Source organism: Tetrao urogallus (assembly GCF_951394365.1).
Source record: "Tetrao urogallus genome assembly, chromosome: 3".
NCBI classification, from domain to species: Eukaryota; Metazoa; Chordata; class Aves; order Galliformes; family Phasianidae; genus Tetrao; species Tetrao urogallus.
The window spans coordinates 30,446,079-30,462,473 of record NC_136815.1 but is presented as its reverse complement, the minus strand read 5'-3'; the positions used below and the strand labels follow the sequence as shown (position 1 = coordinate 30,462,473).

Here is a 16,395-nt window from a genome sequence, read left to right as displayed (position 1 = left end):
AGAAAAAGGAAAAAAAAAAAAAAAAAAAAGCCTTTTGGAAAAAAGAAGAACAGAAGTTGGAAACAGCAAACTATAACGAGATTTAAATGCTCTTCTAATCCATATCACCAAAATAGGACAGGGAGGAAATTTGGAAAGTCTCAATCCATTCAGTTTCTTTGTCCCTTCTCTTTATTGGCTGCTATTTTCAATCAAGAAGAAATACTCCAATCTATACAAGTAGGATAGAATTCCACAAAGATTTTTATTCCATTATTTTAGAGACAATACTTGCTACACTCTGGTAAACTTCACACATCAACAAATATACAGGACCTTTTCCATGAGGCTAATAAAGCAGTACTTTTAATTTTATAAGTTGAATAAAAATATGACAACTTTGGTTTTGTTAACGAAGAGTAAAAGCTCTTGTTAAAACTGTGCACAAAAGGCCAAACAGCATTCTCAGTCATATCAACAATCTCCACCAAAATAAGTCTCAGTAAATCACGTTCTGCCACCGTTCCCTTCTGTTCTTTCTCACTGAACACTGAATGGTGGTGTTCCCTCCCCTTCTTTCTGTCCACTACATTAATACTCTGCTTTAATTCCAGTGAGAAAGGTGACCTCAGATGGAGAGAGGTGGGTGACCAAGGAAGCAAACAACCTGCAAAATTTCGGAGCACCTTTTGAAAGCCCTCAATTATTATAAGCAGGCAGAAGGCAGGTTACTTGACCGGCGTTCTACTGCACAAGGTTATTTACTGTCTCTGTAGAAGGAAAAAAAACCAACCACTTTAAAATTACTCTTTCAGTTTGCTTTTAACTTATAACATTGCCTCTTCCGCCCATACAAAGGGCAAAACACAACCCAAAGTACACAGCTGTCAGTCCTTTGCTACTTCACAAAGACGCAGAAATCTTTTGGAGTAAAAGTCCTTCATCCTCAGCACCACCAACCTCAGCTTGCAAGCTCCTTGGAAGCTCCTCTTTTGAATGTGAAACAAGGCTACAGAAGAGATAGGATCATTATAGCAAATCTATCTGCGCACATCTGTAACAACAGGCAGGGTTCATGGAACTTGCGCCTTGCCTCTTTCACATTAGAGGGGTAATTTAACCACTTAAATTATCCTGCAGTATCACCAGAGCAGCCCCTACCTTCACAGTGAAGAGCGTTTAGTCTGGAATTCTTTGCTCAATGGAATTTGATCAAACAAATGAAGTGCTTGATCTAATGACCTTTTGCTCATTATTTCAGCTAAATTAAGCTGCTTTTGCTTATTATTTAGAAACTGAGAGCTTTCCAAGCTAAACAAGACAACATTACCTGGCTTTTGCAAACCTATTGTCTTCTCTTTTCTCCTTCTCAAGCCTAAGAGCAGGAATAGAGCACTATGAGAACAAACAAAAAAACGTCTACAATCAACTGGGATAAACGCTCTTCACAGTAAATATCTGCATGCTCTTATTTTACTAGTTTAAATAATACACACGTTGATGCCACATCAATGTTCAAAATAGCAGGTTGAAAGCTTTCATAGTTTTCCATGCTCCAGCCATGCAGTTGGCCTATTTAGGAGGCAAATCTGCTGCTAGCCAGGTATATTAGCTTCTAGTAAACTGAAGTCTGCCACTGCCTTCTATTTATAAAGGGAATTCTATTCTAATCCACAAATTCTGCAGCTGCTGCACAGCTAAATATTTCCCAAAGCATTTTATACAGGTGTAGATACAAAAACAAGCATGTGAGACTACTTAGGGCCTAAAAGAATTTTTGTTTTATTTTTACTGAACTAATAGCTGTGAATATTCAATGGACTTTCAACCATTTAAGTAGTTAATTAAAAAAAAAAAAAAGAAAAAACAGATTAAACAAACTCATTTTGGTAAAACAAATACAAGTTTTACATTTATCTCACTCCATATTGGCTGCAAGCCCAAACTAATATGCTCCATAGCATACAGACTGATAACTGAAGGTTACACAAAGGACTGGCAACCACTCAGTGGACAGGAGAAATGCTTTTTACTCTCTACTCATTCTGGTCTCAATTGTGGCATCTGCAACTTCTAGTTTTAATATTTTATTATTACTATTATTTAAATCTTCAACAGTATCTCACCAAAGGCACTACTATTTCACATTGTTACTACCAGTAGTCCCACTGTGCTTACATCTCAGAATTGGTAGATAGCTATAGCATCTACTTACTTTATTCTCATTTTAAAAATTCTTAATTTAAAATAACAGAAATAACATCCTGTGCAGAGACCTCCAACAGCACAGAACATGTGCAACAGCACTGAAGTTCCACTTAAATTTAAGTCTTACCCATCTAAGTTCTTATTCTTTTGTTGCCCCCTTCCCTTCTCTCCTTCCCACCTTTTTTTTTTTTTTTTTTTTTGAACTTCTATTGAATATATTTTAGATTTTTTTGTTCCCAACAAGGCTGTCAAACAGATAAAAACATAATCATTTCCAAATTATTAAATAAAACCAGTGTCAATACCAAAGAACTACTGAGCAATAAGTAATTTTTCTGCGATCAGCCGGAAACAGAAACTTCCACTGAGACTACAGGAGCTGGTAATGAACAGAAACAATGAAGTTAAAAAGAATGCAGGCATATTCCAAACGTTATGTTTTCTTACATTCGGAAAACAAGCAGACTGTTGCTTTTACAGTAGCACTCTGATTTTGATGTGTGCATGTATCTTGATGGTGGCCTCACAGCAGGCAGCTTTCAAGGGCAAAAAACCAAAGCCCTGATAAGACAAATGTGTGCAGAAGGCCAACAATCTACAATCTTTAGTAAAGTTGCTTGTGTCATTAATTACATTAGCTTTGAATTTAATCAGTTTTAAATACCTACAGGTACAAGCCTCATGTGCTTAACGTAATGAAAAGACCAGAGGTGATAAAATACACAGCTAAAGCAGTTCCCGTAGATGTGTCATCCTGCCATAACTCAAAGCTTCAAGGAATTCAGCATTAAGAATGAAGAGTAGTAAAACAGGAATAGTTAAGACCTCAGCATTCCAGATATAGTGATCTTCCAAGGTTTAGTGCAAACAGTTGATACTTGTGGGCTTGGGAAAAGGCACTGACTACGCAATACTTAGCACAGAAATTATACATTTTACATCATCTCTAGCTTTAAGACTAAAGATACAATGCCAAATTCTCTTAAGCAAGTTCATTCCATTCACTTGCTCTACAGTAATCACGATTCTTCTGTTTTGTTGGTTTTTGTTTTGTTTTTTTCCAGGAAGAAATTGCACAAGCTTGGACTTTTATGAGAAATTCTTGGGAAAAAAAAAACAAAAAACACCACCATTTGCCTAACTGAGGTTTAAACCAATCCAACAGCGCATTAGACAACGCTTTGGATGACAGACGGATTATAAAGCAAAAGAGAGGATCTCAACGTCACTGACTTCCACTATTCTAGCAGAAACCTTACAGTAACCTACCACAACAGGTGTCCAGCATAAACAAATCATAGAACTTCAATATGCACACAATGACTCATAAAACTTGTGAGTATGAGTTACAACTCATCAACTCAGCCACAGCAGCTACTCAGGTTGAGTAACTACTTCATTGACCATGGCAGAAAGCAGTGATTTGACACAGTTTCAAAGCTTTCCTTCTAGGATGGCTATGTTGCTTTAAGCTAAACACACAGATTTCAGTGAATACCTAAAAACAATGATCAAGAGCATTACAATGTTGTACAAAATTATGGCAGCTTAAATAAAGTCTGAAATGTCTTCCAAGTACCAACAGATCATCCTTACCAAAAACACCAGTGACACTGCCATAACGCTATGGAGAAAGACCTTATTAAATGTTAGCACTGATTAATTCAATAATGCTGAATGGAAAAATCACTTTGAATTACAAGCAACAGCTTCTATTGTTTGTAAAATGTTCTTCATTAGAAGAATTCAGAGCCTTCATATCTTGTTCACCAATATAAGTGTCCAAAATCAGGAAACTTACATCTTTACAGTACACCGGTTTAGGTTTCCCACTTACTCAAAACAACAGTTCCTAACAAATTTCTTTTCCATTCCTCTAGATTTTTAATAAAGCAGAAGTGAATGGCTAAAATTCAGGAAAAAAAAAAAAGTCATTATTTCAGAATGTTACACAAATAGTAGGATGTAAACAAACAAAAAGGACTCTGTAAATTTATCTCATCAAAAGACAAAAGAACAAAATGTAAAGTATAATCTTACAGCAACTATATCCAAAATGCAAGTAATTACAACATTAGACCTACTATAGCCATGTTTACAGGAGGAGAGTACAACCTCCACACAACCGATCTTTGAGACAATATTTGTCATTCCTGTATCCTAAACAGCCTCACTTTTTGTAATCACTATTTCTCTTTTTCGAAAGGGATCAACAGGAACAAGGGTGAGGCAAGCTGGAGAAGGTCATTTTATAAGCCAAACACAGCAGCACAGCCCAGGCTTACAGAGGCCCATAGAGTGCCTCCCTCTTCGTGTTTCAGAACTGTCACTTCCTTATGTTGTTTTTCACCCCACATCGCTTCATGAAAGGTTCTGCTTCATGAATGACTGCCTCAATTCTTCACTTGAGCTTCTGAAGTTCGACCATTAAAAAAAGCATTACAAAAACGCATCTGCCAGACTAAGCTGATAAATCAAAGACGCATCAGACTATCTGCCTAAAGTACTGCTAAATCAAGAACATTCTGTACAGTATGTTCAAGTGCGTTTGAGCTCTTGATCCCATTTCATTTCAATAACTCAGAAAGACACACAGTTATTTTTATGGCACTAAACATCACCAGTACAATTTTTACCCCAAAAGGTTCACTGCTCTGACATTTTAACTCTCACTAATGCTAAAGCTGGGCTATCAGGACAATTAATCTGATTATTTTTACACTCCATGGTTGTTAGTAACAACAAAAAGAAAAAAAAAAAAAAAAAAAAAAAAAAAAACCCAGAATGAAAACAAGAAAAGAAACACCAACTGGAGACAGAAAACAGAAGTACTTAATCATCTTCATTTAAAAACAACATGGAAAAAAATAAGGTAAAGCAGAGCAGTTACAGGTGAGGTAAGAAAAGACAGAGTACAGCCACCAAACCCAGCGATCCTTTGTCCTGGGCACGTCACAATAAATCCCCATCCACTCTGAACAGCATGCAGTGAAAGCGATCCATTCTCGCAGAGCAATTTCTGCAGCTACTATTTAAGACTCACTCCTTCGGAGCAGGTACGAATAAATAATTCAGCTGGAAAGACCTGTCAAGCAGCAGGGTGTTTCACGCCACCGTACCTCCAGCAGCCCCATCCATCCATCCAGCTAAGCTAAACCAGACGCCGGCCGCCCGCAAGACCGAAGCTGCATCACGATCTCGTTTTACACAGAGAGGACAACGGGGCCACGCGGGTTCGAGCCCGCCTGTCGCGGCCCCCATCAGTGACAGTTACAGCCCCAGACAGACGGAGCCACTGCCCACGTCCTTGCCACCGACCTGACGGGGTCTCCACGGGACTCCCGTGCATCCCCCTCGCGCCCAGCAAACCGCCCGGCTCCCCAAACCCCACCAAGGGACAGGAGCAGTGCCGGGGCCTCCCCTCTATCCTCTCCCGTCCCCTCCGAGGACTTTCCGGGTCGAGGCCATGCCCGCTGGGCCAACGCAGCTCACTCCTAAGCCCTGCTCCCCTCACCTCCCCCACAAGGCCGCTGTCCTCCCGCTTTCTCCTCTCTCCACAGCCGGGGCCCAGCCTCGCCCCTCAGCTCGCCCCAGCCCTGCCGGACTCCTCTTGCTCCTCAAGTGATCCCGTCGGACCGGCCGCTCCCCTCGACCGCCCGCACGACTCCCCCGGGAACGCTCCCGCCGCTCCAAGAACGGCTCGCCCCGGCTCCAGGACCCGCAGGCGGCCTCGCCGCAGACTGCTCACCTGCATGGACGCCATGTTGGATCCTCCCCCTCCCACCGCGCAGCCAGCCCGCACCCTCACAGACGCAGCGCCGCGCGCCCGTCTCCCTCCCCGCCCTCGACGGTCACGTGGCCGCACAGCCGCGCATGCGCCGGGGGGAGGCGGTGCGGGCGGACGCCAAGGCTGAGTGGCGAGGCGGGCGGGCGAGTTTTGTCCTTGGTCTTGTTGCCCTCACCGCGTGGGAGGGGTGAAGAGCCGGCGCGCCCCGCTTGCAGCCGGCTGGCCCGTCCAGCAGGGTCCCGTCGGGCTGCCGCGCTGTGCGGGGCCGTTGGGAAACGCCGGTTGAGCGGGGACGCGCGGCTGCGGGTAGCGCTTCCGCCTGACGCGGGTTAGCAGCAAACGGCCGGTGGGGATCGCGTTAACGCCGGGCGCCGCTCCGCTTGTGCTGTTGTGCTGACGTTGTTCCTAACGAAGGAAGAAGCTGCTCTTTACCTGCCGTGCAGCACTACCGCCTTTGTTTGTTTGGTTGTTTTTTTTTTGTTTGTTTGCTTTTTTCTTTCTTCCCCTGACGTTGCAGGGACAGATGTGCCCGAACTAGCAAGGGCGTATTTCACGTGGGAGCATTTCTGGATGGTTTTCATTTCCTGGAGTGAACTGTTGTCCCTTTTGCACCGGGTGCCTTTGCGGTGGCTGTGTAGGTGAAAACAAACAAGCACCGCAGTCAACCTGCGCGCAGCCCAAAAAGCAAGCACTCTGTGGAAACACCTTCTATAGCCATTACTCCCACCTGAGTGTTTCAGACCTATCTGGTTCTCAAAATAAACATACACAGTCCTTCTTTTGAAGACAACCCCGTGGAATTCCTAATGTTAGCACACAAACATAAAGACTTAGTAGAGATTCTGGCTTTATAGCTACAGCCTCTGTCTCCCTGCTAACCTAGCTGTATGTTCCAGAGGCTGAGTCCACTCAGATCTGTACTTTGTGATGATGCAAAGAACCCTCTTGGGGCACCCCTCCACCACAGGCAGCACCTGATTTTCCTTTCGAAAGTGGCCAAATGGGTGCAGATCCAATTAAATGGCCGAACAATAGTTCTCTGTTTATATTTGCCTTTGAAATTTACCACTTTAAGTTTAGGACTAAAGATGGATCTGAGACATATGAGAGCCTGCTTACTTTCTGTAATCACATTATTTGATGTGACCCAAGGTATTGCTTCCAGCTGCACGTGTTACCTTCTGGCATGTTTTTATGTCTCCTCAACTTTGAGAATGGCTATCTGGAGAAAAACAGAAGCTCAGCACAATGTGGCATCAGATTCCAAATTGTTTCAGTGTCAGCAGTGTTACCATTGGTAAAGCAAGCGTGCAAACTCCAGTGTTCTGCATAAAAGGACCAACAGAAGGCAGGAGGAGTATCATTGCTCCATGAGCAAGCTGCAGAAACGAACGAGCCTATGGGCTTTGGAGGAATTTGCTGATGACAGAAATGAATATATGTGGATTTGAGTAGGAAATGGAACCATCCCAATGGAAGTAAGGATAGAAGTAGTATTGCAATGTCAGCTGAATCCTATACGTTTTGCCCTCTAAATCCAACCTCAATTCTTAGTCACACACGGTAGGCACCTGAAGCCCTGCAAGCTGGCATTGCTCTACTGCCTTCATTTAAGTGACATTGAAGTGTCAAAAAACACAGCATCGTGCTTTCTTAGAAGCTACTGCTGATATGTGCTGATGTGATCTCTCGATATGTTTTAGATCGCAGAGAATTTATTGCGTTCAGTAGACATAGAAGGTTTTTTTTTCCCCTCACAGTTCTTCATAACTGTCTTGGGCAGTAACAATATTAAGTAGAACATTGATGTAGCTGAAAATGTTTTACTAGATGTTGTTATTTTTGCATGATTCAAGCATATGTTTATCCTAAAATACATTTCTTAATGCCATATGCTACAAAGATAGCAAGAGCATCAAGTTTAAGCAATGGACATGTGTTCAGCTATAAACATTGACATATTGACTATTCTTGTTCATATAATCACAGGGAGACAAAACTGATTTGAATCCATTATATTCAGTTTCTTAATCTTGTTCTAGAAAACACTGATCAAGGACAGAAGTTATGAAGAGGCATAAAATTGTATGTAACAACTGTAATCAATAGAAATATGTCTTCAGCTTGTAATAAAGATAAATAATCTCTGGGCAAGAAGTGGCTTTAGCAAAAGATCAGATCTTTTAACCATCTTTAAGTTCAAAGTTTTGTGTTGTTTTTTTTTTTTTGTTTGTTTTGTTTTGTTTGTTTGTTTTAAATCACCAAAGCTTTTTGATGTTAAAAATAAAGACACCTCCTGCATTTTAGGCTAAAATTTTACTGTTTAAAATTTACTGTTTACTGAAGTTATTTAATCTGTTTGTTTAAATTTAATTATAAATAAATTTAATCTGTTTGTTTATTTAATCTGTACTGTTTAAAATTTACTGTTTACTGAAGTTATTTAATCTAGCAGCAAATCTCATTCCTCAGGATAACAAAAATGAGAAGCAAGGTTCAGGATCTGCCCTTCACAGAAATTATAAAGCAGAGATGGGCTATTTCCCACCCTATCTTAACCAAATGCTTATGAAACCATACAGTTACTCTACAACTGAAACTTGTGACTAGAAGAATCCAAACATCATCCATAAACTTCTAGCTTGCTCTTACACAAAAGATCTATTTTACACTACCCATCTTTGTTTTTTTCCAAGTGTCATGCGATTGACTGATACATTTGTGCAACCTCCTTACTTCATCATCACTGCAATAGGGGCAGCTGGAGAATTATCCCCTGCCAATACATCAGTAACCTGAATTGGATGCAGTATTATTAATAAATGTTTGTACAGTGCATAATGCTATAGGAATTTGAGCACAGCAAGAAAAAAAATATTATTAGCAGACTTTCAGGAAAAGTTTAATGAATACAAGTGTTTTCTTCCTTTCAGTTTTGTCCCCAGCTTTGTGATGGCTCATATAATTCTTTGTTCAAAGTTACTCAGTAATCTAAACATCAAAAAGCCCCAAATCCTAATGTGGGTAGATTTCACATGGTGTTGGTTATAGTGTAATTTACTGTTCATTTTGTTGTTGACCCTTACTTATACAAAATATGAGAGAAAACACTTGTGCAGTTAACCTGTAATCTGTTGCAGCTGCAGAGATAGTCAATGCAGGAACTGAAAGATTTGTGGTTGGTTGTGTGAAAGAAAGTATTAGGGCTAGTGCAGCCTCATCCTGCATCAGCCAACTTTGGTTTTTGCCAGAAGCTTCCTATATTGTGATCCTAGATCACAAACACAAAAACCTGTAGAGGTAAGAGGAGTTTAATGCGATATTCATTATTTCAGGATGTATTTTGCTCTGGTCTGATCAAATGCATGATGGTGACTCACACAAGTAATATATGTAGTGCAAATCATGAAAATTGCAACTATACCTCCTACTAAAAATATATCTGAAAATATTAATGAATTGGATTTAAAAATCCACTTTTCTATGTAGTTTGCATTACCTTGTGTTCACAGAAAAAAAAAATGGCAATCGATATTCAGTCCTCATTTCTCAGGTAATTTTCTGACCTATCTAACCAGTTTTACAAAGGTTAGCTATTTTTATTGATCAGAGTTCTTTACATTCCATTCCCTCCATTATTGTTACCGATATTTATTCCTCTGCTTTCCCCTTTTCCCTGTATCATTCTTCCTCACTATAACAACACATACTTGGTTTCTTTCGTCTGAGCGCACTGTACGTTTTAGCCTTCCATCTTATCTCTTTCTCCCACAGAAGTTAGCTGCGCATTGACATCAACCTCCCTTTGTAGCTCCAGTGACATAGCAACCATAATCTGCGGTGCCAGGCGACTACATCTCAGGAGCACAGAGGACTACATACCTCGGAGGAATCGTGCCAACTTCTTCCACTGCCAAGCTCATGGGCACTGAGCTTAAAACGCCTCTGGAACAGAGATCTTCTGATAAACACAAGCTTGACGCACCTGCAGAAAGCACTGTCTGTGTCATACTAGCAAAAGCCGTAGAATCAAACCAAAACAAAAGTATATCAAGAATACAAACAAACTGCATACATAGCTAAAAATGATTTTTTTTTTTAGCTATTTTCAAGATGTCTTTTACCTTTGAAATCATATTGTTGTTTTATTCTTTACTTATTTTCATCAATTGCTTCTTCCATTTTTATCTTAGCTGAGAATACAAAGGGGCACATTTACCACTTCTGTCTCAGGTCTTTCAAAGGAGCAAATGCAGGCAAAGGGAAAGTTTTTACCTTATTCCTAACTTGCTGCAAATGCAGCATCTTCAGAAGAGGGTGAGCCTGTTCTAAGATGTCATGTTTCCCTTTCTTCTACTGTGTAGGATTTAGCCATTTTGCAGCTACTGGACTATCTGTACCTTTCAGCTTAACCACTGGAAGACTGAACTCCTGTTATGACAGGCAGATAAGCGCTGCACAGCTACTCGCTCACTTCCCCTCAATGGGATGTGGAAGACAATCAGAAAGGTGAGAAGTCACGGATTCAAGAAAAGATAGTTTAATAGGTAAAGCAAAAGCTGCATGCACAAGCAAAGCTAAATCAGGAATTCATTCCTAATTCCCACTGTCGTGCAGATGTTCAGCCACTTCCAGGAGAGCAAGGCTTCATCACACATAATCATTTTCCATCAGATCAGAAAAAGAATCTGTCCTATTCTGGGAACACACAGTTGTTGTAATTACTGCAAGGGAAGGACACAAGGCCAGGGAAAGGAGGGGAACTGTCTGTTTCAGCAGTATACTGTAATTAACACTTAATTGTCAAATCCTGCTTTTGGCACCAGTACTCTTCTGAATCTTAGAAATCCTGTATACTTATATATTTTAAAATACACATAGCTATGAAACTTAAATAACGAGGACAGCATAGGACCCATAATCAATTAAACAGATAAACAGATTAAATAGTGTGACATGATGTAATTATTAAATGTTCTTCCACATAAAAGCATCATTTTCCAGAGTTCTTGTAAGTGGAATGATTACTGCATCTATCACATACATGAGCTCAGACTCTACTCAGTGATAATAAATACATTTAAGATTTAAATATAAATATTGCTTAGGTTTTTGTGTTATTTTATTGTTATTTTTATCTTTATTTAGGCTGTGAATTGAAAGCTTCCCAGGTAAGCCCAAGGGGTATTTGAATAGATTTTGTTATAAACAGAAGTGACTCATACTTAACATCAATGAAGAAGATAAATACTGATAAGGGATTTTCAATCTATGTTGCTGTTTGGTCATGCAAATCTAGAACCAGGATAAAACTGCTGAAGTGACTTCTCAGGTGACTTACACAGCTGTGCAGTAAGCCATCACATCTCCTCAAAGATGAAAAACGAACCCTCCAGGTGTGCACATCAAACTGAGCACTATCTTTGCTGGCCACCACAGCTTACAAAATTCTGTTTGCAGGCTTGTACAGCGAGACATCACTGACACAGCCTGTTGGTTAGAGGTTCTTTCTGTTTGCTTTTTAAAACCCTTAGGACAAGACTTCTTACATGGTACGTCTGCCCTGAAACAAAGTATTACCTATGTTAAGAAAATAAAAAGGATGAGATCATTTATACGTTTCAAGTAATTGACTAGAAATAATTCTGACTGACATGGAGTCTCACTTCTGAAAAACATTATACATCCAGTCTACTACAGTAATGCAAAAAAGCTTTCCCCTATATAAAAAGCTAAATGAAGTCCTTTATGCCAAATGCAAATAAATCCCAGGTATTTTTCAGTCTCAGTGATACGAAAAAAGCCAAGAACTATTTATGCAAGAGAAATAAACAGCCTAACAAATACTTTTTTTTCTACCAAGCAAAATAACAAGAATTTATAGCAACCAAAGACAAAAAACATAGATAACTTATTGCGTCAAGTAGCAGACATTTTGAAGATTTTCTACTATTTTCTATTATTAAGTGTAATTGGGTATCTGTTGTATTTTTTTAATGCGAAGAAAAAGCTTAGCTGTGAATTCTTATCTAAAAAGTCAGTTTTTAATTAAAAATTAATACTGAAAGAATTCATTGTATTTTTAACTTAAAAAAAAAAAAAAAAAAAAAAGGCAATAAATATGGAGTACCATTAAATCACCAAAACTGTCTACGTTCCCCCAAAACTCATTGCACAGCACCATCCCAAGGACCAGCAACTTCTTCATCAGGATTTTAGTTTATTATCCGGAAACTCGTAAGTTGTTACTTTCACCAGTCTAAAACGCTGCACATACTTTAAGGGCAATTTTACTTTTCCAGTTCTACACTCCACAAGCGAGGCTACAAATCATTACATGACTAATGTCATGTTCAGGAGGAGAAAGGGGTGAAGTACTCCATTTGTCAGAGTAATTTTGACCTTTCCTATGTCCTAGGTTCTCCACCCATATAGCGTGGGAGGAAAATCCTCTTTTCTGTAAACATAAAACAGTAACATGGCAATGACAGAATGTTTTTGTTTTTTTAATCTCAGTGACCTCCCATAGAGAAGAGATTGCACCATAACCTAGGTTTGTAGAAGTAGCATGCTCAAAACTTTATTTCATGGCATATAACACTTTTAAAAACTTCAACTTATAAAAAGTCACCGTTCTCTCAGTGCTGCCCTACTGCCAACACTCAAAAAAGAGCTTCATAAATGACTAATAATCACCACATCTACTGTGTGCTTGTTTGGCTCTTCCAATTGTTGTGCAACACATCAAGGTCACACTGTTGATACGTTCCATCACATCACCACTTAATAAGCTGTATTTAAAAAGAAATCCAGTTTCAGTTTATTCTAAAACCAACCAAACAAACAAAACCTTAGAAGTTGAACATTTTCTATGGGGAAAAAAAACAACACTATATGCTTTTTCTTCTGATTTCAAAGCTTTGGACTATCAGTACTTTAAAAACAGCATTATAGTTTAATATCTAAATCTACCCAACCTTAAAAAAAAAGTCTTCCTGCTATTTTTTCAGTTGTTCAGATTGAAATTAAGCTTGCACCTCACTCTCCACTTTGAGTTTCTGCTAGGACAAATTAGCTGTTTCTCATTGATTCCTATACACTACAGTGATTTTGTCAGCCCTGCAGTAGCTGGTACTCTTAAATTACAATGCAAAATTTGAGACAAAATTTAAAAACAAAAATAAGTTGTCATAAAACATGGACTGAAAAAATTTACTATGCCTATAATTTCCTTGTTGTTTATCATACAAATCAACAAGATTTAGATAAGTGTTGGGAAATTCCTTCGAAGGCACTGCAAAAAAAAAAAACCAAAAAACGTAGGAGGGGAAATAGCCACTTCAATAGCTCATGACTACAAATGACCATATATATACCAATAAAAACACAGCCAGAAGCAACTACACATTACTACTATTTAAGCAATTCCTTTCAAAGAATGTGTTGAATACATTGTTGAATATAATGGCCTAGTGAGTCTTGATGACTGCTTCTCTATTTTTAAACCTCAGAACCAAAAGGGAATTTCCTGTATTGTAAAACATACTTCAGATTGCTCCAGATAAACAAGCCATTTCATGTTGGAGGCCATCAGAGACTTCTTCAGTACCATGTACCTCGAAAAAAATCATAATCCAGCATTTGATACAGAATTTATAACTTTTCATGGCCAATGTTTAAAATTTGAATCAGATACAAATCAGATAAAATCACACACAAAAAAATCAGATACTATCAGACTAAGCAAAAGGGAATTCAGTATTATAGGACATGGAACCTTAAAATACCCTCTTAAGGCAATAACAAATGCCATCCTCTCTCAGTGTTAGGCCTTTTCTTTTAAGAACTGTGAGTTATTGCAGTTAGGAGCACGAAGGTATCTGAACACTAAGTCAACAAAACTCTTCAGAACTAGGAGAAAAAAATTATTATTATTATACGTTTCAAAACCTGTAACTCAAATGCTAGCACGAATACTAGCAACTTATTCATCACACATTCATGAAAACTCTACGTAAGTCACAAATCCACAAAAACACAGTTTTAAAAATTTTCAATTTTGAAATTTATTTAGAACTCAGGGGTTAAGTGTGGTAATTTTCCAATGTCTGTTAATAGCATACCCATGTTGCTACCAAATAAATTGCACTAATTCCCTCTGCCCCCCTCCCCATTAGAAATCTGCAGGTTAGTTTTCTTAACAGCCAGTGGTTTTGCAAATAGTGTGTTCTAGGACACTACTGCATTTCCTGAGTGTTCAAAGCTACTGTATGATACGTCAAGCTGAAGGAAAAACAATGAAATTATAATTCAAAAATAAAACAGGTATTTTATCTTGCTGCTGAAGCATGGAATCATAAAACGCAATGTATTTTCAAGAGGAGGACGTTTTGGAATGCTTAAAACAAATTATCATTATTTTTTAATGACATTATTTTTACTTCCACTTTGAACTAAACAGTCTGAGCTTCAAGTTACTGACTTCAGGACTATTAAAAATGGCTGAAGAACTTAAGACTCTCAGCCTACAATGTAGTTGGAACTTAAACATCTATGTCAGTACTTCTTCAACTTCTAGGGTATATTCCTACCGTGCTAACAAAAACAGCATAACAAGATATTTCTGTTTTGTGTTCTTTTTAGTGCTCTTGCAAATGAGTTACTAATAGCACTGACCATAGTGCTCAGACATAGGATTTCAGACAATCACCTTGCAACACACTTCAGCTTTATCATGCAAATCCAATCTAGTCATGAACATCCCCACACTAAACACGATAAATTGTGCCGAAGTATGTGATGTGAATTAACGTCAGCTCATCTATCAACATGCTGACGTATGTCAGCTTGTCTATCAAGCATTGCTCAAGTCCAGAGTAAGTTGATTTATTAGAACTGAACTCCTCCATAGGCAGATTGCATAGTCTATGCAAGTTACCATTTTTTGTCTGGAAAACCTCAAAGGTTGTATTTATGTTGGCAATCAGGCTTAGACAAGAGTTTCACCCTTAGTTAACATATTAAAGAAGAGATCCCAGCATATGTTAGTGGGACTTTTCCATAAAAGACCACAATCATTTCTTAATCAAAAATGTGAATCAGAGACAGCTGATGGAAATGCTAACTACATTGTTCTTGCATTGCTCTTCATGACACATGCTCATTTACATTTTACTTTGGCAGAAGGGTTCTTCAGGCCGTGACTGAACAAGAAGCAACTTCATCTCAGTTTAATTTTTCATTTTTTTCTCCTTTTTTGCTTCATGGAAATTTGTTTTAAACTAAGAATCATCTGTATAGGCAATTAGAAGCAGGAATTAATAAGAGCTAATGTGCTTCACTCTAGTTTGTGAGTGGCTTGCCAATCCTTTTCCTCTAAAATATTTGTAAAAACATTGGAAGTAACTATATTACATTTATTTAAAAAAGCTCCTTAAACATCTCCTTAATGCCCTTTCCATCCAATACAAGGCCTCCACATTTAGGGTTTTTCTCTGTGGATTTAAGGGAGAGGTCAGGGAAGAGGTAAAGAATAGGATAACTGCTATCATTTCAGTTGCTATTTTAGAAAACTGGAATGACTGCTAATCTAAAGATTAAATACAGTACGTAATCCACCACAACAATGGAAATAAAGCATAACTGAAACTATATAGAATCCATATCAGGTCAAGTGACAGAACATTAAGAACAACTTTATATGTTACACAGAATATACAGAGATTAAAAGCCACTGTCAGTACGATCACAGTGTTACTGTACCGACTAGTGACTTGAATATTTGTAATTACTGAAGGAGAAAATTCAGGTTAGAAAGGAAAAATGCATCAAGTACACTTCTTCACTTGTCTAAATGATGATTAAATTAAAAGCCTTAAACATTTTCCTACACTCTGCTTCCAACTTAAACGGAATATTGCTGTCAGTATACAAACCTTATAGAGAGGTCACTTCTAATCTAGTTAGTATAAGTATTCTAAAGAACAGCCACCTTATAAAGGAGATTAAGTTCAGATGTTTAGAAACTTTAACAACAAGAGAAAGTTAGAAACCCTAAACAGCTACTTATATTTAACTATAATTACCTTTTAGAGAGCATTAGGCTAAACTCCAGTATTTTACACAGTCATTGTCTTAAAAGAAAATTCTACCACACCTAAAGGATAAGGCATAGCCATCTACTAATTGGCATATTTGTTTATTTGTCTCAGTTGTGAAAAGGTCCTTATTGTGTAAGCAGCAAAACAAATCTCAACTGAATGATTGCTATATGCAAAAGGACTGAAGACAATTGCCTCTGCAGTGAACTTAACAGTTCTCAACAGCACACACGCAACATGCTATCTGAAAAAAGTTACTAACTTAACTACATGTATTAAATACTGAAAAAAGTTTTACATTTTTATTATAATTTATTTTAT

The 16,395-nt window shown here is 38.4% G+C and overlaps 1 protein-coding gene across 1 annotated transcript in view; it reads right to left on the bottom strand.

The window, feature by feature from the left end:
* Nucleotides 1-4,544, bottom strand: part of UBE2W (ubiquitin conjugating enzyme E2 W) — a gene marked incomplete at both ends in the record, with an annotated part of 36,294 nt that extends 31,750 nt beyond the window's left edge. Inside the window, 1 exon segment of the mRNA XM_079533856.1 lies at nt 4,473-4,544. Coding sequence (XP_079389982.1) covers nt 4,473-4,544 — 72 coding nt within the window.
* Between the last annotated feature and the right edge of the window lie 11,851 nt (nt 4,545-16,395).